General features: G+C 50.2%; 12 protein-coding genes across 12 annotated transcripts; 5 read left to right on the top strand and 7 right to left on the bottom strand.

Moving 5' to 3' along the window:
- Nucleotides 1–1,815: 1,815 nt before the first annotated feature.
- UGP1 (UTP glucose-1-phosphate uridylyltransferase) lies at nucleotides 1,816–3,309 on the bottom strand (the record flags this gene model as incomplete). The annotated part of the gene is made up of 1 exon (XM_076687117.1): nucleotides 1,816–3,309. The coding sequence occupies one exon, from the start codon at nucleotides 3,307–3,309 to the stop codon at nucleotides 1,816–1,818; it is 1,494 nt and encodes a 497-aa protein (XP_076538677.1).
- A 3,282-nt stretch (nucleotides 3,310–6,591) lies between these two features.
- TRVA0_050S00870 (uncharacterized protein) lies at nucleotides 6,592–7,167 on the top strand (the record flags this gene model as incomplete). Its single annotated transcript, XM_076687116.1, has 1 exon — nucleotides 6,592–7,167. One exon carries the CDS (start codon nucleotides 6,592–6,594, stop codon nucleotides 7,165–7,167), a length of 576 nt encoding a protein of 191 aa, XP_076538676.1.
- Nucleotides 7,168–7,269: 102 nt separating this feature from the next.
- Nucleotides 7,270–7,971, bottom strand: TRVA0_050S00848 (uncharacterized protein; the record flags this gene model as incomplete). The annotated part of the gene is made up of 1 exon (XM_076687115.1): nucleotides 7,270–7,971. The coding sequence occupies one exon, from the start codon at nucleotides 7,969–7,971 to the stop codon at nucleotides 7,270–7,272; it is 702 nt and encodes a 233-aa protein (XP_076538675.1).
- A 441-nt stretch (nucleotides 7,972–8,412) lies between these two features.
- TRVA0_050S00826 (uncharacterized protein) lies at nucleotides 8,413–9,501 on the bottom strand (the record flags this gene model as incomplete). The annotated part of the gene is made up of 1 exon (XM_076687114.1): nucleotides 8,413–9,501. One exon carries the CDS (start codon nucleotides 9,499–9,501, stop codon nucleotides 8,413–8,415), a length of 1,089 nt encoding a protein of 362 aa, XP_076538674.1.
- Nucleotides 9,502–10,123: 622 nt separating this feature from the next.
- On the bottom strand, nucleotides 10,124–12,700 carry TRVA0_050S00804 (uncharacterized protein; the record flags this gene model as incomplete). Its single annotated transcript, XM_076687113.1, has 1 exon — nucleotides 10,124–12,700. The coding sequence occupies one exon, from the start codon at nucleotides 12,698–12,700 to the stop codon at nucleotides 10,124–10,126; it is 2,577 nt and encodes an 858-aa protein (XP_076538673.1).
- Nucleotides 12,701–13,549: 849 nt separating this feature from the next.
- On the top strand, nucleotides 13,550–14,122 carry FRQ1 (frequenin; the record flags this gene model as incomplete). The annotated part of the gene is made up of 1 exon (XM_076687112.1): nucleotides 13,550–14,122. The coding sequence occupies one exon, from the start codon at nucleotides 13,550–13,552 to the stop codon at nucleotides 14,120–14,122; it is 573 nt and encodes a 190-aa protein (XP_076538672.1).
- An 824-nt stretch (nucleotides 14,123–14,946) lies between these two features.
- TRVA0_050S00760 (DUF3844 domain-containing protein) lies at nucleotides 14,947–16,107 on the bottom strand (the record flags this gene model as incomplete). Its single annotated transcript, XM_076687111.1, has 1 exon — nucleotides 14,947–16,107. The coding sequence occupies one exon, from the start codon at nucleotides 16,105–16,107 to the stop codon at nucleotides 14,947–14,949; it is 1,161 nt and encodes a 386-aa protein (XP_076538671.1).
- A 447-nt stretch (nucleotides 16,108–16,554) lies between these two features.
- On the top strand, nucleotides 16,555–17,019 carry TRVA0_050S00738 (uncharacterized protein; the record flags this gene model as incomplete). The annotated part of the gene is made up of 1 exon (XM_076687110.1): nucleotides 16,555–17,019. The coding sequence occupies one exon, from the start codon at nucleotides 16,555–16,557 to the stop codon at nucleotides 17,017–17,019; it is 465 nt and encodes a 154-aa protein (XP_076538670.1).
- A 340-nt stretch (nucleotides 17,020–17,359) lies between these two features.
- On the bottom strand, nucleotides 17,360–21,319 carry ADE6 (phosphoribosylformylglycinamidine synthase; the record flags this gene model as incomplete). The annotated part of the gene is made up of 1 exon (XM_076687109.1): nucleotides 17,360–21,319. One exon carries the CDS (start codon nucleotides 21,317–21,319, stop codon nucleotides 17,360–17,362), a length of 3,960 nt encoding a protein of 1,319 aa, XP_076538669.1.
- Nucleotides 21,320–22,675: 1,356 nt separating this feature from the next.
- On the top strand, nucleotides 22,676–22,985 carry TRVA0_050S00694 (uncharacterized protein; the record flags this gene model as incomplete). The annotated part of the gene is made up of 2 exons (XM_076687108.1): nucleotides 22,676–22,734; nucleotides 22,781–22,985. 2 exons carry the CDS (start codon nucleotides 22,676–22,678, stop codon nucleotides 22,983–22,985), a joined length of 264 nt encoding a protein of 87 aa, XP_076538668.1.
- A 1,219-nt stretch (nucleotides 22,986–24,204) lies between these two features.
- CAT5 (putative monooxygenase CAT5) lies at nucleotides 24,205–24,789 on the top strand (the record flags this gene model as incomplete). Its single annotated transcript, XM_076687107.1, has 1 exon — nucleotides 24,205–24,789. The coding sequence occupies one exon, from the start codon at nucleotides 24,205–24,207 to the stop codon at nucleotides 24,787–24,789; it is 585 nt and encodes a 194-aa protein (XP_076538667.1).
- Nucleotides 24,790–25,126: 337 nt separating this feature from the next.
- TRVA0_050S00650 (uncharacterized protein) lies at nucleotides 25,127–26,272 on the bottom strand (the record flags this gene model as incomplete). The annotated part of the gene is made up of 1 exon (XM_076687106.1): nucleotides 25,127–26,272. One exon carries the CDS (start codon nucleotides 26,270–26,272, stop codon nucleotides 25,127–25,129), a length of 1,146 nt encoding a protein of 381 aa, XP_076538666.1.
- Between the last annotated feature and the right edge of the window lie 1,072 nt (nucleotides 26,273–27,344).

Raw genomic sequence — 27,344 nt, 5'->3', positions numbered from 1 at the left:
CGGCCATAGCGGGCATTTTATCCACTTTTTGCTTGCGCTTGCGCAGGCACCGCATGACCAGTTGTTGTCGGGTCACCGCCTCAATGAGCCGCACGCAACCCCACTACCCCTCTATGCTTTGAATCTTGCTATCTATCTCAATTGATCTATTTTGGTCATTAAGGCGGCGGGCAATTGTTGTAGTTAGTAGAGAAGGGTTGCGTTTAGGCAATTGTTTTTGTAGCTGGTATTGAGAGGGAGTGGGTTTAGCTGGATGCCGTTAAACAAGGTGTTCGACCATTTCCTGTAGAACCATAGGCTATTGGAGAAATTATTTGCTGTATAACTGTAGGCCATTCGACTGTAGTAGAGCACATGGTAGTCCGTCGCGAAATCGGCAGGGACTGCCTGTTATTGGCTAATGACCGGACCGTTTTTCCGATGTTGCTTCCGACCCAGACGCGCCAAGACCTGCGAGTTTTGTATTACCATCCGCCGGTCCCGGGGAATGACTAGTACCAGCCTGTCCAACCTATTAATATTTGTTAAAATATATATATTCAGGTCGTATTATCGGGGATTTGGTTTTGACTGTAGTGCATGGCCCTCTGGATAAATTTTAAAGGGGTGGGTGGTTGTTATATTGGCACTAATTATTATAACGCTGGAGGTTTGATAACCATGTTGATTGAGTACAGCTGGTCCAAGCACTCAAATTTAAATGTTTATATATAGAGATTAATTGATTATAGGAGAATATATTAATTGATCTGGGTTATACATGTATTAATTGGGGAATGGTCATGATTACTATCAATAGGATCTGTTGGTGCTGAAATTGTGCTACTTTCAATGCCAGTAGTAACAACGGAGGTTCGATAAACCGTGTTGATTGAACTACAACCAGTAAAACCGCTCTAAGCTATCAATTATGTAAATAATGATTGCTAGGAGTCTGGGGTTATACATATATTAATTGAGCAATTAAAATATTGGGGATGGTTACTATCAATAGGATACATATTGGTGCAGAATTTGTACTAGATAACGCCGCGGGGTCCGATAAGCCGTATTGATCAATTGAACACAAACCCAAAACCTCTAAATTTAAAAGAGAGACTAATGGTAGGAAGAAGTTTGGGCCTTCCCACTATGGAGTCTCGAGTTATGGTAATTAAGGAATGGTGATAGTTGCTTAAGAATATCGGTGCAGGAGTTGTACCCGTTGATAACACGGGGGTTCAATAAGCCCTGTTAGTCAGTTGAGCACAACTGGTCGAAGAGTTCTAAATTGCCAGATATTAGAACACTCCCGACTTCAGTGACTGAGCATATATACCAATTGAGGAATGGTGAGGTGCTACGACCTGCCGGTGCAGCAATTGTGTACTGATTGATAAACCCTATTGGCCAATTGATGACTAGACAGCTCAATTGACAAGCCACAATTTCTATCACCATTCCTCAATAATTGATTGATGCATGTAACTCATATCATCCCAGACCGATATCCCCAAGCATTGATTGATACCAAACTAGAACGAAGGCTAGTTTTTGATATCTGAGACTAAATTGAGAGTCTGTCCAATACGCGGCCTGGGGGTTATGAGGAATCGAGACTGCTGGTGCAGAACATATTAACGAGCCAGTTTGGCCAATTGCCCAGTACATTGATACCAGAGAAACTGTTAGAAAGGGGGGTTTGGGGGGTTTACCCCCCAACTACGGGGTCTGGGGTGGAACCCCAGGACTATCAATCGAGAAAGGAAAGAGGAAAGGGAGAGAGATCCATTAATACACGATAAATTAGAAAAAATTAGTGCTCGAGAGGAGTGTTTAGTGCTCGAGGATGGAGAGGGAGCCGGTGATGACGACATTTTCGAGGATGGAGCCGTTTGGAATGTCGATGCGCTTGCCTTCCTCGCAGACGATGATGACGGTGCCCTTGAGGGTGACGCCCTTGCCGAGGAAAACGTTACCGGTGATGGTGAGATGGTCAAGCTCGAGAATGCGAGGCATGTGGGGGATGCGCTTCTGGAACTCAGAAACCTTCTTGAAGTGGCTGCCCAACTTGATGAGCGGCGTGCCGCCGAATCGAGCCGTGTCCATCTTAAGGTGGCCCCGCGAGACGGAATAGAGGTCGGATTTGACGAGAAGCAGGTCCGACGAGGTCTTGACGGGCAGGAATCGCCGTCGTGGCACATTGACACCATGAGCGCCCTTGAAGTGTCGAATGGCGGCACCAACGGCGGTTTCCAGCTGGAGAACTGGGATCTCGGAGCCAATGGTCTTGTTGTTAGGGATAATCTCCATGGAAAGCTCATTGTTCTCGACGACCCGCTTAATGGCCTTGAGGTTGATCCACAGGTTGTTGGTGTTGAAGTACTTGAACTTCTTGATCGACTTGAACTCCTCGGTGTGCTCCTTTGGTACCTGGGCGATTTCGAGAAGTCGCACATCGCCATCGTAGTCGATGATGGTACCACCCTTCACATCAGCTCGCGTCTTGTCGGTCAGCTCCATAATGTACTCCGAGCCCTCCTCGACCATGTGCTTGAGGATGGCGAAGTCAACGACAGCGCCCAAATTGTCGCCGTTGGACACGAACAGGATCTCCTTGCCCTCAGCGATGAGCTGATCGAGCACGCCCGAGGTGTGGATCGACTCAAACAGGTCACCGTGGCCCGGCGGGTACCACGCATCAATTGGGTCGTCATACGACTTGGGAACGGGCAGCAGAGAGTCTCGGTGCACTCGTGGGAACCGCGACTGGTTGAACGTCTTGATGTTGATCTTGTGGCCCCGGTACTTCTGGATGATCGTCTGCGTGTCCTCGTCCGTGTTGAACGAGTTCATGAGGATGAACGGCACGTCTGTGGCGTACTGTCGGTTGAGGTGCTCAATCTGTCGCACCGACAGGTCGAGGAACGACTTACCGTCTCGCACTTCAATTACGGACTTGGGGCCAACGCAGCCCATGGACGTGCCCAGCCCACCATTGAGCTTGAGCACGGCCAGCTTGGACAGGTGCTCGGAGCCATCCGACTGAGGCAAGTCGCCGTACTCAATGACCTGCTCGGGCTTAGGTGGCTGGATGCGGTCCCATTCAAGGGTGGTGCCCTTGGCAGAGTCCGTCAGGTACCGTCGGAACAGCGCGAAGAACGAGTCCATTTCCGTCTCAAACTTCTGCTTCTCGGACTCATCGCTGACGGTGTCGGCCAACTTGTTGAGCGCATTGCGCATCTGGCTAGCGGCCACTGTCGTCGCGTTCGAGTCGAACGCAAACGCCGACTGGCTCTTGAGGTGTCTTCTTGAGGACATTTCTGGCATTCTTTCTGGTTCGTTAATTTTTTATGCGTCCTTGCGACAACCGTTAATTTTACGTCAATTTCTCGCCAATTACGCCGGGCTGGGAAGATTGGGGGAATGAAGATTTGGGGAGAGGAAAGGAAATTCGCCTGGCTTTTAATAACGGGGGGTGGTTGTCTCCTGGGCGTGAATAATGATGCGCGCGATTTAGGATGTGTCGCAAAGCAGCTGTACGACAGGCCGCCCCTGGATGGATGCACAATGGCAGACACGTATGGGGGGGAAAGGGTGAGGGGGTCCGGCCAATCAACTCACTCACTCAGTGCCCCAAGGAGAAACACCCGGTCTCATTGCTAGCAAATGCCCGAAAAACGGCTGGTGTTGACCCGTTGACCTAGCTACAGGGGGGAATAGGAATTCGCCTCGCGATAGAGAACATTCATGCAGATGCCTGCGTTATGCCGGTCCAAGTTCCATGTTGAGAAGAGATTTTAGGGTTTTGGGTGGGTGGATTGGAATGGAATGGACACCCCACAATCGACTCCGCCGTATCATCCACTACCTGTCATATATCGGTAAAAACACTGTTATTTGAACAGATGGACTCGTAAAAGATCACGAGGATAGTAAGAACAGGTTATTTTTTGAAAGATTAACTAATTTTTGTCGGTGGAGTCCCGAGGAATGTACCATTGACTGGATGGATTGTCACGCCGAGTACGCCTTGGATGCAGCATATTAATTTTCAGGCGACCTGCGAAAAGATGGTATATTGCTGGTAGATCTATTGGTTTACCTTACATCCAATATTTTTCAAATATATAATCTCAATATATATAATCTACATATAACAATGTAAGAGCGAGTACTACAGATAATGGATTAAAATACGATGATGCTGTCGGAATATAATGGTTCCGACCACGTTTCGGGTTCTCGTGGGTCAATGGCCTGTCGTGGTGCTACCACGTCTCAGGTCTATTTTTTTTTTTTTTTTTTCATCCTCAGTGTCCCCGACGCAGCATTGCTGCCTGCTTATCGTATGTATAATACGTACCTTTTCGAGTAGCCTATACGTTTTATCAAACCCATAAAAGTACCACTCTCAAAAAAATATTTCATTTCATCCATCAAGGTTACTGTCTACCCATTAGGGTAATTAATCCATTAGGCTAATACGGTAGTTTCCCTTAAAATTCAATAATACCAAACCCTATATAATAGCCGGAAAGAATGCCGAAGCAGCGGTGTTGCATCGTCCATCATCAAAATGGATGCAACAGTCCGGTATAATGCAGCAGGTGTATATGGCTGTATCTTAAGTGCTGCAAATGGCGGTAGATCTCATCAGGCAGCCATGTCTCACTTGATCTACACCCGTACTTCTATTGTATACAGTTCGCCAACGACCGAGTTCGGCCTCGACCATAGTGTTACGGTAATGATACGGTAGCAAGAAAGAATAGTGGAATAGACGAAAGCATCGCCTCGTTTGCAACCTGTTTGGGTGCAGGTTAGTATCCTGCATCATGGCTGAGAGACGCACGAAAATTTCACCTCCGATAGAAAAATTGTCCAACCCCATTCTGTTGAAGCTTGGCTAGAATGCGATAAGCGATGTGTTTGCGAGTAAGGTTAATCCCCAAGTGATATATTCGCCATTACAGTATTTCTACGGCATTTAGCACGTTCACAATTCACCCCATAGATTCTCATAGTACAAAATTAAAAAAATGTACCCCTGAGTCGCTGAATCGTTCTTTTAACCGTGTCTAGATCCTGCGATGAGATAATGAGATGGGCAGATGGATATGCATTACGGGCAATTGTAGAACCTCAGGGGTGCCATATTTAGAGGCGCATCTCGGCACAGACTTACCGGACCTCAAGGTGATCTTAAATTAGCATTGCGATACTTTATTTATTCTCATCAATTTTTCATTGTAATAATGATACGAATATCATTATAAAAACTGCTCATATACAAGTAATACTCTGAGATGCACTTATGCCAATTGATGTTTGTGATTATGCGTTATGTTGCACAACGTTGACATCATCCTTTCGGACGGCGTTCTGGCATTCTCAGCGTCGTAAGCTCCACTCTAGAACCCCTAATAAGATATTTACCAGTTTCATTTACAATATAATACAAGTACTCATATACTCGTCTACTCCAAGCTCGTCAATTGAAATGCGCAGTGTTGATAATACCCAACGAGAAGCATAAACGATACCTGGTAATCTGCCGGTACTAAAATCTCGGTAAAGCAAGGAGACACCTGTTCAAATACCATATAAATACCATGGTGGGGGGTACATAGAATTTTTCATACAATAGCAGATTCATTTCCCTATCAATTGCCCGGAATTGTACCGCATTGAATTGTGTACCCCCACCGAGGGTCAAGGAAGCTCTTCCCTTCGATCAAAAACCTATTGGAATACAGCCGTATGCAATCCCGAGATAAATAACAATATCATGACCGCGCATGCTATACACGGTTAGTGTCAACGCCTAGAGATAAAAACCCGTTTGCCCCCATTTGGAGATTTGTACCGGTATATTAGAGAGCCCTCGTGTACTCTAATTAGTCCTCTTTTGCCCTAGGCAACGGAATCATCATTACTTTATATTACCAGGGCTAAGTAAGACCATGACACATTGTTAGTCACTACGTTTAATCTCTCAAGGGGAGACTTTACCGTACAGATAAAAAAACTGTGCGATCGCCGTAAAGTCCTTCATTGGTGTTGAGCAGGACTAGCTATGAATGTCCGTTCCATACAAGCTGGCAACTCAGAATAAGCCCAAGCTTCCCGCTACTCGTATATGCTTGGTAATTAATTTTGGCTGAACAGGGATAAGGCGCATTGGAAGGGCTCCCACTGTCCATACTTTGCAGCAAGAAAATGCGTCAAAACTAGGAAAAATTAGTCGCTTCTGCATGTTCTAAAAATGGTCAAACTAGATCGATATAATTATTCAAATGTAGCGACATAACTTCTAGAATTAGTCGAATTTTGCCTTCACTTCGAATTATCAACGGTAGTCGAGGTTTTGAATTACCAACGGTGGTTGAGGTTTGACATTCGGTACCTGAAGGACCCACATTTGAGTCAAAAATAAGACTTTTCAGGGGGGGGAAACGGCGTTATGCACAATTTTCAACGAAAACTCGGCGAACGTGCTTGAACCCGGAGTGCGATGTTTCTCTAACATTAAAAAGAGGGGAAAGATAAAGCGGCTGAATATATAAATGGTGGAATTCCAACTTTCAAGTTAACAGTATCTAAAGATCGATGTCAATTCCAACCGTCTTCACAAACTCCAACTGCATCACCGATGTCAACCTCAGCGGGGGCGGAATGGCCCAATTCTGTGTGCAGTTTAACGCTCGGAACGTAGATCAATGCCAAATCACGTCACAAGAGGATTACGACGAATACCAGCTCGGATGCGTCAACTACCGAAACGGAAAGTTCGTCGACAATAACAACAACACCGTATGGCTCCAATCCAAGCCCGGGTACGCTCCGGTCTTGCAAAGCGCAATTGAGTTCCCAGTAGGCTCTCATAACAATTTGTACTTTGTTCCCGCCCCGGATTATGTCCCTCCATACCCGCTGTTTGCTGGCCCAGAGAACTGCTTGAATGCCCAGGGCGAAGCCGACTGGTGCTGTACCGCCCGGCCAGAATGGTCAATTCTCGAGACCGTGCCGCCAGCGGGCCATTGTGTAATTATGGATGCCGCCAGTCTCCAGTCATTCGCCCAGTGCTGTACCGAGTCGCTCGGGGGAACTTTTGTCAGCCCATACAATGGCACCGCCAATTCCACCTACACATCCACTACTTTGCCAGCAACGACTCTTTTGTAAGATCTATAGTTGTATTAACTAATTCCTCTTCCTCTATGTAGCTCCACCTTGCGGAGTTCAATCGAAGGCAACCGTACAAATACATAACGTATGCACGTAAAATCAAATAAACTCCCGACTCAAGTACAGAGCAGCATTAGCAGGAGTAATTGGACGAAAGAAAATGTCAAGCCGCCTTGCTTCGGAGGTACTATAGAAGAGCATTCTTTCAATATCAAGCAGCGCACGATCAAGGTGAGCAAACCCGCCCTGTAAGCCGTTCAATCCATGATTGGCCGCGGCGATTCCACTGCGAAACGTTCGGCGGTCTTGGAGATCAGCAATGGCCGCTCGGAGTGAGAGCAGCGCGTCACCAATTAACCCTAGGCCCCTACTCAGCGCTACGAACGCCTCGCTGATATCACGAATAGCATGCTGTTGGCAGGCAATGCTAAGCGGGCTTTGCTGGGCGAAGTTAATTGCTACCAGAGTGCTGTCAATGAATCTGATCCCCGCGCTGCAATAACTCTGGGTGGGCCATTTAGGATCTACCCTGACAGCGGCGAAGGCGTCACTGACTGCTGCAAGCATCGACACAGTGGCTATGATAACGTTTCCAGTGGCATACACCGCCTGAAGCAGAACTGCCTCGGCACGGTAACGGATAAGCCCCCTCTTCAACAGGTCATGGCTAGGAAAGACTTTGTAGATGCCCCTGTGTACGTCAAAGAGCCGCCGTAGAACGCGAGACAGCAAGTCTCGCTCCTGTGACAGCAAGTAATAGCCAGCTCGCGTCGGCCCTCGGGGATCATTTGGAAGCTCCATCTTGTCCTCCAGGGTGCTCCATCTCCTCTTCTTATACTCCGTTATCGTCGCACGAAATGATCAGTCACCTTCACCTCATGATATGACCAGTCATTTTTATAGCTCGACCTCATGATATGGCCAGCCATGTTAATTTGTATATGCTATGTATGGCGGTAGAATCGTACGCATGCACCGTACTGTGTACGCCATATTTGTACCGGAGCCGATACCCGTCGCTGAGATAGAGAAGATAATAGAGCAACGAGTTATGCTATTTATCATAATTTGATCAAAACACGTCGACTAACGAAAACAATATGGGAAACCAAGAAAACGTTGGCGGGTTAGATACATTGCTAGGAAAGAGAAAGCGATGGCTTAGAAGAAGCTTTTTATTCAGACTATGTGACTTCGACCACACTATTAGCACTACCTGGATAATTAATAGAATCGATGATACTATTTCTTGCACTTATTTCTTTTGGATGACCTTTTTCCTTTAGCTTGTTTAGTCACTCTTCCACCTGCTTTTATCTTACCAATCACATCCCTATGCTTGTTCTTCCCGTCCGCTCCCATGCTCTTTTCTTGTTCAGCCTGTCTTCTATACATTTTAACTCCTTTCTCATCTAGCCCTCCCACTAGTTCAATCTGTTCCTTCGTAATATGATCCAACTCGTGCCCATACTTCTTGTATAGCCATGGAACCCAGGGCCAATCGACGAATTTTCCAAAATTGTAAAAATCTTGAAAAAATAGTTCTTTCCACTTAAGTAAAACAAATGGCATACTTCCAGGAACGCCAATAATGTCATCTGACGTGGGATCAAGTGCAGTAAAAGCTAGCACCCCCACAATAACATGGAATCTCTGCCCTTTTTTGACGACAATAAATGATTCCGGCCCAAGATTGTTTCCGAGCGAAACTCCGCTGTTATCAAGAACTTGCTCAGCTTCAATGACTTTCTCCATGATGGCCTGCCGATCCTCCCTCGGATAGTCATTCAGTAACAGGTTATCCATAAAAGTTCCATCGACATATTCTCTGAGAACGACTAAAATTTCACGAGTCTTTATTTCAGTGCATTCATAGTACGGTAGCACCATAACAAACGATCCATAATACCGTGGAATAACCTTGCCCTGCAGATGCTCCAGCTTTCTGTAGCTAGCAATTGTATGCAAGAAGGCGTTTTGTGCACGCGCATCAGGGTAGATATTGTAGGAATACCTGTCAAAGACATCTACCATCACTTTATGATCAAGGGGGAGATTCAATCTGTCTGGAGCGCTCTTGATGATAGCCTCGAAAAAGCGAGGGGTTGCTGCGGCAGGCGGTCGTACCTCAAAACGCAGTTCCATTGTCACTTTATCTTCGGGCGCAAACGGTGGCCTCTCAGGCAGAAGTAGAAACGGATTATTCGTTCGTCCATAGTGAAGCCGCAGTAGCTTTTCTACGTCGTTAGGCTGCGTAATCGGATTATAAGGGTACAAGTTAACGTCTTGAAAGACACGAATATTTGGAAATCCCGTAGATAAGAGAGGCATTGCAAATAATGATGGCCTTCAGCTCGGTATGTGCTGCGTATAAATACTACAACTGTGCACCTTCGTAACTCGAGATTGTATCAAGTTAATGATCAAGAACTTAATTTCATGTGCATTGCACAAGGTTCTAAAGGTTGATTTCAAGGTTCAGACTTAAGGTAGAACATAACCAACGAAATCCTTCACTAGCTGGATTCGTTTCACGGTTGATCTAGTTCTGACCCCTACAGCATTCATAGTAGCACCAGATAATGCACAACTACATGTCGGAAGGATATTATGATACAAAACATTGTATGTACCCTGTCCTTGAATAGGTGTACTGTACCCGTAGGTTTAATGGCATCACCCTATTTCGGCTCAAGCTTGCGCGTGAGTGTCGGGGAGTTATAGGGTCATTAATCTTGCTCAACAATGAGACAGAAAACGTAGAACGTACTAAATCGTAAAATAGGAACGAGCCGTAGAACAATTAGTCCATTACTCCGCGAAGCGGAGCCCTGGGGGGTTTGGGGGGCTGGCCCCCCAAGAAAATGGTACCGAAGCGTAATGTTGAACGAGAAAAAAACAGTAGAACGTACCATAGAACGTAGAAACATACAAAAGACAAACTTTTAAGGGGTTAAGAATGGGCAGAGAGATACTGGTCAGTGTCGGTGCTTCTGCTCTGCAAGGCTTCCGGAGAGGTGATAATCCTCAGCGGCTGGCGTTCACGGTCCCGAGCACTAAAATCGAGGTCCTCCTGCGGCGGCCGACGGGGGTGGTACTCTCTCGCAGAGGTCGGCGCCGGGGCCTCCAGGCCTGGCGGGTTGTAGCGGATGGGGCGCCTGCGGACGACCTCAAAGCCCTTCTCCTTGGGCGGTGGAGGCCCCGCCGTCTTGAAAGTGTCTCCCACCCTCTTGAGAAGACGGTTGACGCCGCCCATCCAATTGGGCCTACTCGGGCCCACCGGGGGCCTCTCTCGAGAGGGGCTTCCAACCGGCGACAGTAGAGGGTTCATGCTCGACCGGTCCTGCTGGGCGCGGGCCATGTCGTACGGCTCGTACTCGTCGTCCGCGTAGTGCTTGGAGAAGTAGACGTCCGCCTCGCGGACTGCGTAGTCGACGCGTCGTGGGGTTGCTGTGGTGGGGCGGACAAAGGTGAAGTCGCTTTCGGTGTCATTATTAGTATTATTATTAGTCGTGGTGGTAGTATTAGGTTCGGATGCGTTAGTATTGTCGTAATTGGGTTCGTTAACATCGTTAGTCGTCGTCCTTGCGACGTGCGGGTACGCCCAGTCGTAGCTACTGAGCCGGCGGCGCGGCTGGCGGTAGAACCCCGTGTTGGAAGTCGCAGTAGGCGGCGGAGACACCTCGGAAATGGGCGAAGCCAGTGAGTCGCGTTGCTGCTGCTGTTGTTGTTGCTGCTGCTGCTGTTCGGGCTTGTAGCTCTCGCGTCGCAGGAGAAGCATTGAAGATGCCCCGTCCGGCGTCATGGCGCCTGAGGACCGATCTCCTTCGGATCGCTTCTTGAGGGCCTGCATGGAGTAAACGCCGGCCTCGTTATCGCCAGCCCTGGATCCCACGACGAACGCTCGTGCAAAAAGCTCAAACAACACCTGCGCAATGTGCACGATGAACGCAATGATGACGAGCGCATGGACGATGAGAATTACGTAGCCCAGCCATCCCTGGACGGCCGTCGACACATTGAGGGACGACACAAATGGAATGCACAGGAAAACAAGCACAAATCGCACCATGGATAGACCGGCGCTCACAAGATTCATGTTGGTCGCCGCGTCATACGGCCGCAGGCAGATGATAGCAACGAGGCACGCCAGCTCCGCCGTGGCCAGCAGTGTCAATTGCGCCAGCCCCGAGTCCTGGAGAGCCCCAAAAGTGATAGCACGCATCAGGTTTATGACCAGGTCAATGCTGAAGACCCGCGACTTGGTCTGGTTGTACGTGTTGTAAAGCGGGCCGTATTTGAGCATTGTCGGCATGTCGTCGCACAAGTTTCGCGCCGGATCCATTGTCCACACGGTGTAGGCGACATAGACGGTGATGGCGAGCCACACGACCAGGACGACCGCCGCAAACCCTGCGGCTACGTTGGACACGTGACGTCCACGCGAGATAATGAGCAGCTGAAACAGCGAGAAGGCCACCAGCGGCACAGCGAATAGCATCAGGAACACGCGCACCGCCATGCCGACCAGGAAATGGCCAGGGCGACCGCGCTGGCGGTCGGTATCGCCGCCGCCTCTGACGCCGCGCACAATGCGGCGCCAAAGATACCGCGCCGCAAAAAGTGCGGCGCACGCCGCACCGAGTGCGGCAGAAAACACCAGCAGCCACACGATGAAGGCGGGCCAAACCTCGCCGTCGCCGTTGAGCCCCACGATGCGGGCCATTCTGGAGAGTCCGAACCGGCCCATCATGTCGTAGAGGTTCGACGAGTCTTTTGGAGCCGCCGACGGGTCGACGAAGTTGGTGCCAAACAGCAGGCAGCTCCACGCCACAGAGCTCACGACAGCCCGTAGGAACCCAGGCTGCTCAAGGTTGAGGCACGCCAGCAAAAAGGCGAATTGCAAATACCTCACGTACTCAATAATGCCCGGCGTGATAAGCCGCAGGGCGTTTTCGTCGTGGACAAAGTTCGAGCTCAGGTAGTAGACATTGGTCGTGCCGCACCACGGGTTGGCTATAGAGGCTATGACATAGGTCACCGCCAGGAATATGAACACAGCCAGTGTTGAGAAGAGCAGTAGGTACCACACGTAGTGGGCGAGTATAGGAGTCGCCTCGACAGCGACGCACCCAATTACGTGTGCGCTAGCCGACGAATCAATAATAACAAACTCCGTATCAATTGAGACCGCCTGGTAAGCGTCTGTCAGGTTGTATGCAAACGTGAAGGTGCCGGTACCGTTTCCGGCGCCAAAGGGGCACTGTTCGGCGAACTCGCAGAACCGCTGGAACTCGCTATACTGCGAATACTGCAGCAGCAAGGACTGGGTTCGCAGAGTCGTGTACTTGTTGGTCTGGGCGTTGAGATCGGGGATCTCGCCGCCAATGACGTCGCCGGACACGGTGAACCGGAGCGTGTTCTTGGTCAATGGCGACAGGTCTACGTAATCAAGCACGACACTACTGGGTCTGAAGTACGGCTCGCTTGATGGGATAGCCGTCAGGCAATCTCTAAACGGCATCGCCATGCCTCCAGCCGCGACCACCCCTGGCACCAGGACCGCGAGCAACTGCCTCATCTTGTCCAGGATCTCAATTGGGGCTTTATGTAAGCAGCCAGAGAAACGGATCTTGATGAGATCAGGTTATGATGCAATCTACGAGGGTATAGTATCTATCTCGAGAGGGTATAGTACGTATCTAAAAAGGAAGAAGAAGGGGGAGGGTTCTATTATTGACTTTCGGGTTCGTCGCCCACGATGCAGGCGACAAGGTTGGGGGGAAAGGCTTGGATAAACTCTCCACAGAGCAGCAGCCAAGATTGGGTTTGGACTTGGGCCCGCCTCGAATGGATGCAGAACAACACGGCCTCTCTTGGAAGGTTTCGTTGGATGCTCCACGTACGGCGGGTTTTTCCTTGCGGCGGCGGCCGTCGGAGCACCGGATGCACTGCCCCCTGGGCCCACCGCGGCATCTCTTCGAATTTGATTTGGTTATATACGAGGATTTAGGAGTTGGACGACTTTTTTAAGGCTTTAATCGACTAATTCAGGGATCCAAATCCTCAAGACTAGTTACAGACTAATTCGAAACTTAGTCGGATTTAGTTGAGTACTTAATTCAACGTTCTAAACGACTTAGTTGAAAGCCTGGACGACCGTAATTTAAAGCTTGGGCGACCAATTCAAGGCTACGAGAGTTAATTCAAAGACGAATTCAACGATTCAATCAATACTCAGAGAACTAGCTGGAGGCTCATTTAAGGCTCCACTGGAGAAAAACTGAAGGCTTCGAGACTTGGAGGAGTAATCAAATCCGCTTCAAGACTTTGACACAACTTGGACGATTAAAAGACTTGGAGGACCAATTGAAACTCAATGGGGAAGGCGGCGAGTAAGCTATCCAAGGAGGAGCTCCAAGAGCTCAAGAAATCAACGTATTTCGACCGGAAAGAACTACAACAATGGTACAAAGGGTTCCTTAAAGACTGTCCATCGGGCCAGCTGGACAAACAAGAGTTCCAGAAGATATACAAGCAGTTTTTCCCGTTTGGCGACCCGTCAACCTTCTCGGAATATGTGTTTAACGTGTTTGACAAGGATAAGTCGGGCACCATCGACTTTAAGGAGTTTATCGTGGCCCTTTCCATCACATCGCGCGGAACCCTGGAAGAGAAACTCGTGTGGGCATTTCAGCTGTATGACATTGATAACAACGGGCTCATTTCGTACGACGAGATGCTTGCCATCGTCTCGGCCATCTACAAGATGGTTGGGTCTATGGTCAAGCTGCCCGAGGACGAGTCCACCCCGGAGAGACGCGTCGACAAGATCTTCCGCCTCATGGACAAGGACCACGATGGCGAAATCACCCTCGAGGAGTTCCGCGAGGGCTCCAAGGTCGATCCGACCATTGTTTCTGCATTGAGCCTTTATGACGGGCTCGTTTAGTATTGCACCAAAACCAAAATTATTTAACGCATAATGATTTATGATATTTGTTCATGTCTTTCTTGCCACCCCTCAATTACTTTGGCCTCCATTACTCTCTGGAATCAGTACAGGTAATTGTCGTATTCAACAATGCCATTGATTAGTTTCAGATTGTATGTCAGATTTGAAACATTGTTTGCATATTCCATCATCCATTCACTCCATTTACTCGCACCTGGAGATTGGTATTGTTAAATTGTCTGACGAACATTAAATGACGGTTTTGTGCTAGAAACCGACAAGCTGCTTTTGATAGTTCGTATAGAAAGTGCGTGGAAGTTTGTTAGACTATTCTATATTACCGCGGAAACCTCATGTTACCGGCATTTAGATTAGTCTTCCTTGGCCCTTTAATCAAGATCATCACCGGCACTATAATAAGCATTTACCATTATGGTGCTGTAGCTTATTATGTTGCTGTCTTTAGCAGCCAATAGGCGATCCGCTACTGAAGCTAGCACTCCTCCCCCAATTACTTGAGGGAAGAGTGTCTATCGAGGGCCAGCCCTCGAGCTCCCGTAGATGGGGGCTCTGCCCCCAAACCCCCGTCTCATCAACCATCCCTCCGCGTAGCGGAGCCTCAGGGGGGTTTGGGGGGACTGGTCCCCCCATTGACACTAGAATGGAAAGCTAGCGGAGGTCAATTGCCTATGTATTCAGCACCTAATCAAGAACTATGATAATCTCCGCGGAGCGGAGGACCAAGAGGGGTTTGGGGATTAGTCTACTCGAAGAGAAAGGGGAGGTATAATGTATGGTCATTAATATGTCTAAGCTGATGATTAGGCCTTTTTGGTGGAGACTACGGCGGCCGAGAGCACGCCAGGAAGGGGCTCGGAGCCCATGGAGAAGAGGAGCTTGATGCCCCAGACGATGGCGGCGAGAATGCCCAGGCCGGTCCAGAAGAACATCTGGAACTCGACGGACACGTCCTTCTTCTCACAGGCGCGGCCAGCCCACCGCGTCGTCTTCCGCTTGTCGCTGTTGTACGACGGCTTGCATGCACAGGCGTACCGGTCGCCGACCTTAACGCACTCGCCACGACCACTGCAATTGTTGGTCGCCGCCTTGCACTTGTCCTTGGAATCGAACGCCGGAGCACCCACAGTCGCTGAGTAGGAGGGAACCTCGTCTCGCTTGTGTTTGCTAGTAGTAGAGTGGTGCTTTCGACCATGCATCTTGTGGTGAGCCATTCGGCACACGTTCTCCGGCTCAGAAATGATGACGACGCGCGAATTGAGCGCAACCAGCTCGTCGAGGGCCCCCTGGAGGGCTGCCACAGCCACACCGTACTTATCCTGGGAGATTTGGTCTAGCGACTTGAGCCGCAGCATGGCATGACCGTGTCGGGAGCCAGTCTGAGCCGAAATGGCTCGAACCAACGCTACTTCGCGCATAACAGCTAGCTCCTGTGGTACTGTCGCATCAAGACCCTCAATGGTCTCTACGTCTTCAAGGCATCGCTTAACCTTGTCGGCGTCACCAAGCTCCTTGGTCAGCAGGGTGAGCCCCTCCTCGATCTCATGCTTGAGCTTGCCGGACAGCTGAGCGAGCTGCGAAGCCATGGACTTGAGCAGCTCGTCGAGGTAGCCTTCTCCCGGCGTCTGGTCGACGGTGTACGAGGGCTTTGAGAAGACCGTCTCGCCGTGCTTGACGCCCGACACGGCGACAACGACGGAATCTTTCTCGTGCTTGAACAGCGAGAACTTGTCGCCGAAACCGGCCACGATGCGAGCATCTTCAGGGCTCTCGACGGTGTGGAATCGACTTGTGCCCGCAGCATCGGCCAGCACCAGCTGGCTCTGGTCGCTTGATAGGACTGGGGCCTCGTGGGCCACGTGCTTCGGCTTGCCCGAGTTGAAGATGAAAACCGATGCCGGCTCGCACTTCATGGCCGACGCAACGCCAATGGCGGCCGCTGTAACAGCTAGAGAGAACTTCATTGGCCTTCGTTCGTTGGTGGTGCGCTTGTCCAAGGGGGTTGAAGCTTCGGTTTGGGACTAGCTATTGCTATTTCATCACATATTAGCCTCCCCCGTGGAGTTCGTTACGGCGTAACAAAATCTCCCAACAGTCCGTTGTAACAGCAACACCCATTCCAGTAACAGTGTAACAAACCTCTCACGTCTCCGCGAAGCGAAGCATTAGGGGAGTCTCCCCGATGTATACTCGGAGGGGGAAGAGAAGGTATAAAGTATGGCCGTCAACATTGTTTAGCTATCACACATTCCCTTATGCCTCTCCCGGCACTCCACATAGTGCAAATGGATGAAAAACGTGAATCCGCAGTATATTCTTGTAGGCCGAATAATTTCCGTTGAATTACCAGACCAAAGGTACCCCGATCACCATCTTCGACGACCTAACGAAGACAGATAGTTCCCGGTATAATGATAGGACCACCAGTGCCGGATCATATACAGCGGGCCCGCGACGAAAGGCTGGGCAGGAGAAAAGAGCCTAAGGTTCATGAAAGCGAAGATGAAAGCAGCGACGACGATTTTGGTCCCACGCTGCCTCCTACGACTGCTGATGCCGAAGAGATGGAACGAGAGGCATTGGAGAGACTAGAGAGACGATCAAGGGCCGATGCATCACAGGAAAGCCGATCTGACTGGTTAAGCGTGGCTCTGGGAGGTAAGCCCCCAGTGTCTAACGTGGATAAACCAAAACCAGCGAAAGTTCCAGTGCCTGACTTTAACGAAGGAAGGCCGTCGCTAATGGAGGAGCATATGGCCAATAAAAAGAACAAGAAAACGAAAGGTGATGCATTTGATTTCAGAAAGACCCATTCTGAACAGGCCGCCAAGTTTATTCAACATGCCAAAAGCTACAAATCGAAATTCACCCAATAACCCGATAAACCGCTTGTTCATTCCACAAGTCAAGACTAACCATGCAACCAGTTGATATGAAGAGCCGCAATAATCTCCGCGAAGCGGAGCCCCGGGGGGGTTTGGGGGGACTAGTCCCCCCAATGAATCCTTCACTGCTTAAATTCAGGTCTAAGCCATTCCAGTTGATATCAAGAGCTACAACAATCTTCGCTTCGCGGAGCCCTAGGCGAGTTTTGGGGGATTGTCCTCCCTTCTCCTCCCCAATGCTTCACTGCTTCGATTGTAGTTTGAAATAGTTGAGGCTTATCAAAAATAACCATCATTAGCCTAATATAATACATGTATACATCTCATAAATTTAACCGACCCACTTTCGGGCGTTCTTGAACAACTGGATCCATGGACCCTCCTCGAAGGCGGCGCCCTTTGGATACCAAGAGTTGCCCTCCCGAATCGTCGAACGCTCTGGGTGAGGCATGATCGCCATGATACGGCCGTTTGGAGACCGAATACCGGTGATACCGCCTGGCGAGCCGTTGGGGTTGAATGGGTACTTCTCGGTGGTGTTGCCGTAGTTGTCGACGTACCGCACGACGGTGAGCTTTGACTGCACAAACTGGTGGTACTGCTCCTCGCTCTCGAACTGGGCCCGGCCCTCGCCGTGAGCGACCGGAATCGGGAACCGCGAGCCCCGCATGCCTTGCAGGAAGATGCTCGGTTGCTCGTTGTTGTCGTCGCAAACCTCGACCATGACGGTTCGCGCCTCGTACTGCTCGCTTCGGTTTCGCTCAAACGACGGCCAGTCCTCACAGCCAGGCAGAATGGACTTGAGCTTGGACAGGAACTGACAGCCGTTGCACATGCCCACGGCGAAAGTGTCCGCTCGGTCGTTGAAGAACCGCGAGAACTCCTGCTTAACCTCGGCGTGGAACAGCACCGACTTGGCCCAGCCCTGGCCGGCGCCCAGAACGTCACCGTACGAGAACCCGCCGCACGCAGCGAGACCAACAAAGTCATCGAGGGTCACCCGCTTGCTGATGATATCAGACATGTGTACATCGACTGGAGTGAACCCGGCAGCGCTGAACGAGTACGCCATCTCGGCCATACTGTTGACGCCCTGCTCTCGCAGAATGGCCACCTTGGGGCGGCTCGCCAGCACCAGCGACTGGTTCGGGTCGAATGCAAGCTTGTAGTCGAGACCTGGGTCGTTGTTGTCCAGGATGCTGGCGTACTCCTGGTCAGCGCACTGTGGGTTATCCCGAAGTCGCTGCATTCGGTACGAGGTCGCGGCCCACGCCTGCTGGAGGTTGCCCCGCGGTTCGCTGATGATCTTCTTGCCGTTGAACACGACGTCAATGGTCTGATCCGCCAACGGCTTGACGGTTCCCACGACGGAGACCGCCTCGTCTGGAACACCGTGGGCCTCGAGCACAGAAGCGAGCTTCTCCACGTCCGCAACCTGGAAAACGGCACCCAGCTCCTCACTAAAAAGACTGGCAATGGCGTCCTTGCCCTCGAGAGTGACTTCGACGCCAACTCGACCAGCAAAGGCCATTTCCAAAACCGTCGTGATGAGACCACCGTCGGATCGGTCGTGGTAGGCCATAACAACTTCTTCTTCCTGCTTATGCAGCTGCTCCATGGCCTTGAGGAGACCGCGCAGTGCCTTGGCGTCGTCAACAGTCGGGGCATCGTTACCAACCTGGCCAAACACCTGAGCAACACAGGACCCACCGAGTCGGTTCTTGCCCAGACCGAGATCAACAAGCACCAGCTTGGAGCCCTCGACCCGCTCGAGCTGTGGAGTCCACGTTCGTCGTACATCCTCGACTGGCGCAAAGGCAGTGATGACAACGGACATTGGCGCAGTAACCTCCTTGTCCTCCCACTTCATCTTCATCGACATGGAGTCCTTGCCGACTGGAATGGCGACGCCCAGCTCCGGACACAGGTCAAGGCCAATCGCCTGCACAGCCTCGTATAGGATAGCCCCCTCGCCCTCGTGGGAAGCCGCAGACATCCAGTTGGCGCTGAGTCGCACCCGCTCGAGCGCCTTGACATCGGAAGCGTACAAGTTCAGCAGCGACTCGGCGACAGACATCTTAGCAGAAGCAGCGCCACTGATGAGCGCAATGGTCGGTCGCTCGCCCATGGCAAACGCCTCACCCGTGTTGACGCCCTTGCCGTGAGAAGTGATGGTGACAGCAACGTCAGCAACCGGAACCTGCCATGGACCGACCATCTGGTCTCGCGCACACAGACCAGTGATGGATCGGTCGCCAATGGTGACAAGGAAGGACTTAGAGCCAACCGCTGGCAGCGCAAGCGACCGGTTGAGTGCATCATTAACGTCAATGCCTTCAGTCTCAAACGCAGGAATCTTCGGCATGCTGGTGATGTCAGTTCGGCTCATCTTTGGGGCCTTGCCAAACAGAACAGACATTTCAATGTCGATTGGCGTAGTGTTGAGAAGCCGGTCGGTGAGCACAAGCCGCTGCTCGCTCGTAGCGTAACCCACGACCCCATAGATGGATCGCTCTCGCTCGCAAATGGCCTTGAACGTGTCAAGGTCGGAGGGTGCGACACCCAGCACGTACCGCTCCTGGGCCTCGCAACACCAGATCTCCATTGGAGACATGCCCGGCTCTACGTTTGGAATGTCCCGCAACTCGAATCGCGCGCCCAGGTCGTTATCGTGGACCAGCTCGGTCAGCGCGTTGGACAGACCGCCAGCACCCACATCGTGGATGGACTGGATGGGGTTACCGGTGCCCAGGGCGACACAGGCATCAATAACGCACTGGGCCCGTCGCTGCATCTCAGGGTTGCCTCGCTGGACAGACGCAAAGTCAAGGTCAGCAGAGCCCTCGCCAGAAGAAACAGAAGAAGCGGCACCACCACCGAGACCAATGAGCATAGACGGGCCACCGAGCACAATGAGAGCAGCACCAGGAGTGATCTTTCGGTCCTTGAGGGCAAACTGCGGTCGGATGGCACCGACACCGCCGGCAAGCATGATTGGCTTGTGGTAGCCTCGGATCTCTGGCTTGCCTGCCGCGTTGGGCACCTTGGTCGTCAGGGTTCGGAAGTATCCACCGAGCGCTGGACGACCAAACTCGTTGTTGAACGCGGCCGAGCCAATTGGCGCCTCAATCATAATGTCCAAAGCGCTGGCAATGTGGTTTGGCCGGCCAACATTGAGCTCCCACGGCTGCTCGTGGCCTGGGATGAGCAGATCAGAGGTAGTGAACCCGGAAAGACCAGCCTTGGACTTGGACCCCCGGCCGACGGCACCCTCGTCTCGGATCTCTCCGCCAGAACCAGTGGCGGCACCAGGGAACGGAGACACGGCAGTCGGGTGGTTGTGGGTCTCGACCTTAGCCAAAAAGTGGACCGTCTCCTTGGTCTCCTTGTACTCCTTGGTCTTTGGATCCGGCGCCCAGAACACGCCCTCATGGCCCTCGAGCACTGCGGCATTGTCAGAGTAAGCAGAGATGGTGTACTCTGGGTGCTTCTGGTGGGTGTTTCTAATCATCTTGAACAGCGAGTACGGCTTGTTCTCGCCGTCAATGGTCCAGTCGGCGTTGAAGATCTTGTGCCGGCAGTGCTCAGAGTTGACCTGGGCGAACATGAACAGCTCAACGTCGGTCGGATCCCGGTCCGGGAAGGCGTGAGCCAAGTAGTCAATCTCCGGCTGGTCCAGCGCGAGGCCGAGCGTCTTGTTAGCCTGCGGGATGCTGTCTCGGGCGACCGTGACGAGTGGCTTGGGCGAGTGGTGGGCGAAAAGGTCCTCGTTCGTCGGCGCAGCCGAGCAGATCGACTGGGTCATTCTATCGTAGACGAAGTCGAGGAACACGCCACTTTTGAGGTGCTCATCGAGCGGGAAGCCCTTGCGCACCTTGATGATGAGCGCCAGACCACGCTCGATCCGTTCAACGTCCTTCTCAAAGCCGCACACATGGGCAATGTTGGTCGCCTTCGAGGACCATGGCGAGATCGTGCCGGGCCGTGGGATAACTCGCAGCAGGTAGCTATCGTCCGGCAGCCGGGCCGTCTCATCATCGAGCGCCGCAAGCAGCGCGGCATTCAACTCATCCTGGGCATCCGGCTTGGTCTCGTAGTCCAGCAGCTGGCTCAGCAGCTCCTTCTTTTCGGCGTTCGTCTTCAGATCGGATCCCTCCCGGACGGCGACATAGTGCACGTAGACGGTCCGGATCCCCACAACCGCCGAAGAGTTCACGGCGGTGTTGATATTGTTGACCAGAGCGTTAACTCGGAACGGCGAGTAGGCCAGTGGGCCAGGCAACACAATCATTTTTCCTTAGTCAATATCTCAAAGAAGAAAAACGACAGAGATTGCCAAAATGTTCTTTTAAGCGGTTTTACTCAGAGATTCCTCTCTTTGACAGTCTTTGTGGGAGACAAGCTGAAATATTTTTCCCACACACACATGTACCCTGGGCCAGTAGTGTACCCGTACTTGGCGCTATGACTGCTACTCCGCGGTCGGGGAGACAGAGGTCCGGCGCGCGACAGAAAAAAAAAATTTTCGTGCGGCTCGCCACAGAACCACGCCCAGGAAGGCCCCCGGAGATATTACCAGCTACGATGAACGGATAAGTGGTCCATTTGGTGGCGACGGCCCGAGCTACATTCGTCTAAGCTCTGTTTGGCGAAATGGCATAGCCGTTTGCGACGCATGGAATCCGGGGAAGGTGGTCACCAAAGTGCCGTCGGCAGTCCACCGGCGCCGCACGAAATTTTTCATCCTCGCCGCACGAGGTGCGGTTCGCCTTCCTTTACCGATATTTCCCAGTCATGCTATCTACGATATTGCGCATCCTTTACATACATAGTGTCTACGATATTGCGCATCTACGTATACTACGATTTTTCCTATATGCTTGTCGAGAATCTGCCCTGTTATTGAAAGGAAAAGGGAGGGAAAGGGCCCGTTTTAATATTTTTTCGGCGATGCCTTTGTCGACTTATGTTATGCAGGTCTCATGATAATATTCGCCACAAAATTGACATCACCGCCGGGTAACCATCACTGGAGGGCTGTAATGGGGGCATTGGGCGAAATGCGTACTGGTTCTGTCGTTTATCTGACTGGGATGAGGTGAAGAAGCGGTTCAATTGATGTTATAGTGTCTTCAGCCGTGCGATGAGCACTTGGAGACAATCGGTATCAGCCTTACATCGGTCGCCTATCGCCTATCACTACCGTAACTCAAATACTGATGTTGGTATTGACCTGTATTTTATCGGTATTTAATTTCCCATTACCTATGATAGAGTTTTCGCCTAATGCTATTATCTATCGCTACGCACAGCTCTTACTGGGGAGTGAATGTGGAATGGCGTTAGGGTACTTGCTTTGGTAGATATGGTACATGGTAGTATGATTTAACTGCACTATAATTTGGACAATCGAAAGTAGAGTGACAGATCTACGAGTAATTTTAAAATTGATTTCCTAGCAGATGTAGCGAGAAAAAAAGCGTCGTTTCAACTGGGGTACTGGCTTCCATGTACTGTAGTACTGTAGTGGAGCTGTACATGGTCCCAAATATACGCTAATTCGGAGTAATACACATCCCAAGAGGGTCATGAAATATTTTCTTATCGCAGCTTAACCGTTCCCCAAGGCACCAGTTACGCATTCAAGATGCCTCAGGGAGTGTTAAAGAAGAGTGCCGGAAAGTCGAAGGTGGCTAAGAAACAATGGTAAGTGCCTCAGGTCTCTCGCATAGTGATCCGCTAACCAGTCTAGTCCGAAGAAGGCAGCGCCAAAGCTGATCGCTCCAAAAAAACAGCGGGCCGTCAAGGAGGCTCGAATCACGAAGAAGCATACGGCAGCAATCACGGCGGCCACAGAGAAACTCATCGCATCCCGAGTGGGCCATTTGGAGTTACTGAAAGGCACTCGTCGAGAGATCGAGAAGGAGAAGAAGAAAGAAACCGCCAAGAGCGATTAAAGACGATCTCTGTTATATCTCGCAACATCCAGGAGACGCCAAAAGTAGAGCCTGTTTTTAGGGCTAAAACTGCTTTAGCTGACGAGGATGGTATTGTTTTGCATGCATTTGAAGGATTGAAACGACCCAGAGGTCGATGAACAATTACGATTATTGATGGTGCCTATACTCATGACTAATTTATTTTAACCTAATCTGCTTTCATTTTTCATGTTTCGCCATTGCGCTAACAGTGAGTTATCAGATCTATCAGATCTTCTTTTCATGTCTAGCCACTTTCCTATCAGATCATCTTTCACTTTCATCTTTAATCACTACGCTATCAGATCACCTTTTTATATGTTTAGCCACCTTACTATCAGATCATCTTTCACTATCATCTTTAGCCACTTTACTATCAGATCATCTTTCACTTTCATCTTTAGCTTTACTATCAGATCATCTTTCACTTTCATCTTTAGCCACTATCAGATCATCTCTCATTTTCATCTTTAGCCACTTTACTATCAGATCATCTTTCACTTTCATCTTTAGCCACTTTCCTATCAGATCATCTTTCACTTTCATCTTTAATCACTACGCTATCAGATCACCTTTTTATATGTTTAGCCACCTTACTATCAGATCATCTTTCATTTTCATCTTTAGCCACTTTCCTATCAGATCATCTTTCACTTTCATCTTTAATCACTACGCTATCAGATCACCTTTTTATATGTTTAGCCACCTTACTATCAGATCATCTTTCACTTTCATCTTTAGCCACTTTCCTATCAGATCATCTTTCATTTTCATCTTTAGCCACTTTCCTATCAGATCATCTATCTTTTTCATGTTTAGCTACTTCATAGTGCCCGTATTGTCAGGTTGCTAAAAAACTGCATCGTATCTTTATGTTACATTCATATCATGAAGCCCGCTTGGATACTGGCAAATGTATGTACCTTGTATTACCGGTATTGACAGTACCGGTTAGACTACCGGTAGTTATAGCATAATTTGTCTGTTCCCAGTTTAGACAAGCAAACAAGCGATATTATAACGAAGAATTGACAAAAATATTAATAAACCAAACAGTAGCTGACTACAAATTAACAACAATGGTGGAAATATTAGAGTCTGGTAAATCGAGTTGATATGTTCGGATGTCGGCACCGGGACCTCTATGGTAGTTTTTCCAAAAACCACACCATATTCTCGACATAGCAGTACAGATAATATGCTACGACAGGCCATCAGACAGACTAAGCTGACCAAGCCGCAGAAGGAGTATATCCACAAGCTTGTGCGAGTCGATCAGGCCGGCGAGCTAGGCGCAGACTACATCTATGCCGGACAGCATTTGGTATTTTCGCATACCAAGCCGTCGCTGGCTCCATTGATCAAGCACATGTGGGACCAGGAAGTGCACCACCACAACACGTTCGATTACATCCAAGCCGAGAGCAGGGTTCGTCCGTCTTTCTTCACTCCAGTATGGCGCGCTGCGGCGTTTGGTTTGGGTGTCGGCACTGCCCTAATGGGCAAAGAGGCCGCCATGGCATGTACCGAAGCGGTTGAAACCGTCATTGGCGGACACTACAACTCTCAATTGAGATGGTTGCACCAGAACTTCCCTGAGAACACGCCTGGAGAGGAGATGACAGAGCTCAAGCATACAATCAAGCAGTTCCGGGATGACGAGCTAGAGCACCTCGACACGGCGGTGGAGAACGACTCGCAGAAGGCTGTCCCGTACGTGCTGCTTACTGAGACTATCAAGGCTGGCTGCCGAGGGGCCATTTGGATTGCCGAACGGGCATAGACTACTAATAGACTGTACATACATTATCGAACTTATTTATCTATATCTCCGCGTAGCGGACCCACGGGTGGTTTGGGGGCTGGCCCCCATATTGAATTGGTGGTAGTAATGGCTTACATCAAAGTGTATGGCAGTTATTTATAGTCACTGAAGAAGCGGTTAGAGAGGGAAAAGCTAGATAGGACTGTTACGATTACTCTATCGAATGTAGTTTCGTGCTCCGATTCCAGAGATAGAGCATAGAATAGCTAGAGAATAGAATTAGATAGAGAATATCTAGCGTTACAATGCACTCTTTTTAGTTACTTCACAATTATATAGCCAAATCATAAACGATCTATTGGCACCTCTTGCTATTAGTCGACCAAGCGTCAATGACCTGCTGGAGAACTGGCCCACCTGCACCCTCGCAGGCAAGGTTTGGTCCCGGAATTGGAATGGCGCTGTCCGAGAGCCAACCGGGGGCAGAAACGTTATTGTAGACACCGTTGGTGTTGACAACGTTGTTGTTGTAGTTGGTCTGCTTAGCAACGACATTAAAGACGTTGGCACCACAGTCGTTCCGGCCCAGGTTAGGGAGCCCCCAGTTGTTCTGAACCGTGGCCAGGAGCGAGTAGTGGTTGTAGTACGTGTCGTCCGTGGTGCCCTTGAGGTTATCCGGGATGTCGCCAAACAGCCAGCATGCGACTTTGTTCTGGTCAGTGTATGTCTCCGTCTCGTCAAAGGTAAGGACGACAAGAGTCTTCTCAGAGAAGTAGGAGTTACTGAGCAACGGCGTGAGGAAGTTCCTGGCCCAGTTGCCAGCGACCTGGATGTTAGAGTCGTGGCCATTATTGGTCATGTTTGGTGTAATGAAGCACCACTGGGGCAGTGCCTGGTTATTCAGGTCCTTGTAAAACTCAGTGAAGTTCTTAAAGTTGCCCAGTCGCTGCGAGTTCTCGGTGACAATGTCGTAGGAGATGAGCGGGCTGTGCTTTCTCACATAGTCATTGGCGCCATTCTCCTGGTTCAAATACTGCCAGCCCTCATAGCCGGTGTACGGCAAGTGCTGCTCGTACTCGCCCCACGAGATCTGCTTCGAGTCGAGAAGGTCAGCAACGGTGAAGACGTCCGCTGGCAGACTGACAAACTCATCAGCGCCGAGACCAAAGTAGTCTCCGCCGACCGAGCCAATGTAGTTCGGCTCCGAAGGATGCGTCAGGGACCAGTAGTTGGACAGCGTGATGCCCTGCGTGGCGAGCTCCTTGAGGTCTGCCTCGCCAACGGCCTTGTCGTAGTCCGTGTTCTCGAGCCAAATGATGACAATGCGGTCAAACGCACGGCCCGAAACGTATTTGTCGTTCTTGAAGCTGTTAGTGACCGCCGTGGCCGCAGCCTGAGCTATTTGTGCGTTGTTGGGCTGGATCGTGCTAAACGTTGGAGCGGCAGCGAGGACCGAGCTGACAGCAGCCAGGAGGGTCGCAGCGGTGGATAGCAGCTTCATTGCTTCTTCAATATATCTATCCTATGCAGAGAGAACGAGGGTTTTCAATTATCTATGCAGAGAGAACGAGAGTATTCAATTATCTATGCAGAGAGAATGCCTTGAGAACCTATTGGACTTATATTCACGGACCGTCCAAAGGCTTATACGGATATCCAACCGGCTTATATTCACGGCACATCCAAGCGGGTGGTGTGTTTTAATCACGCCCTATTTATACGTTCTTTCAAAGTCCTCAGCCACTGATCTACACAATGGACTCATCCTGGTCAGACAACAAGCTCGAAATTGGTCCTCCGTTCTATGTCTCTCTTCGAGCCGTTCAAGCTTTGAGCGTATACCCCCAAGTACCTTTAATCCCCGATCTGCACTATCGGAATACGTTTATGCATTTTATACGCACTCGACCATCCAGTGGTATTTTCTATTCATGACCCGTGGAGCATTACCTAGTAGTAGGTTCTCTCTTTAGTGCTACGAGTGCTACCCTACACCCGCGCGGGAAAAACTCCGTCTTTGCTTATTAACTCTGGCCCTGTCTCTCTTCGCACATTGGCCAATACTCTTCATTTAATTACGACATGTTCCGCTGGGAACCCCGCGAACAATCTTACTCTTTGTACGTCGCTAAAGCTCTAATCCGCTGACCCCGCCTATTGACAGCTCTCGGAAAACATGTTACTGCCGTTGTAGGACCCCGAACTATGCGAGACAGTTTCTGGACTTGCACATAATCCTCCAAACGCCGTATATAGGTCCTGCATATGTCTGGTTCAATGCTGTCAGGAACCGTTCCGGCGATCATTTCAAAGTTGCTAGACTGCCTTATTCTTTCTGAATTACTACGGGATCTCATTAAACAATACAAGATTACGTCGTACCGGTTATAGGATGAGGGGGGCGGGAGCTGAGCAAGGGGCTGGAAGCTAATCTAGCTAATCTCCAAAAGAGAGATAGACTCGTTGCATATTACGTTGAGATAAGCTTTAAGCCAGGCACCCGCATCAGTTGCCGGAAAGAACCGATATACGGTTTAACATCGTCCAATTAGACTGGACAAGTGCTCTGATAG

Source organism: Trichomonascus vanleenenianus (assembly GCF_965637985.1).
Source record: "Trichomonascus vanleenenianus strain CLIB 3782 genome assembly, contig: TRVA0_050S, whole genome shotgun sequence".
NCBI lineage: Eukaryota > Fungi > Ascomycota > Dipodascomycetes > Dipodascales > Trichomonascaceae > Blastobotrys > Blastobotrys vanleenenianus.
This window is presented reverse-complemented; position numbering and strand designations above follow the sequence as displayed.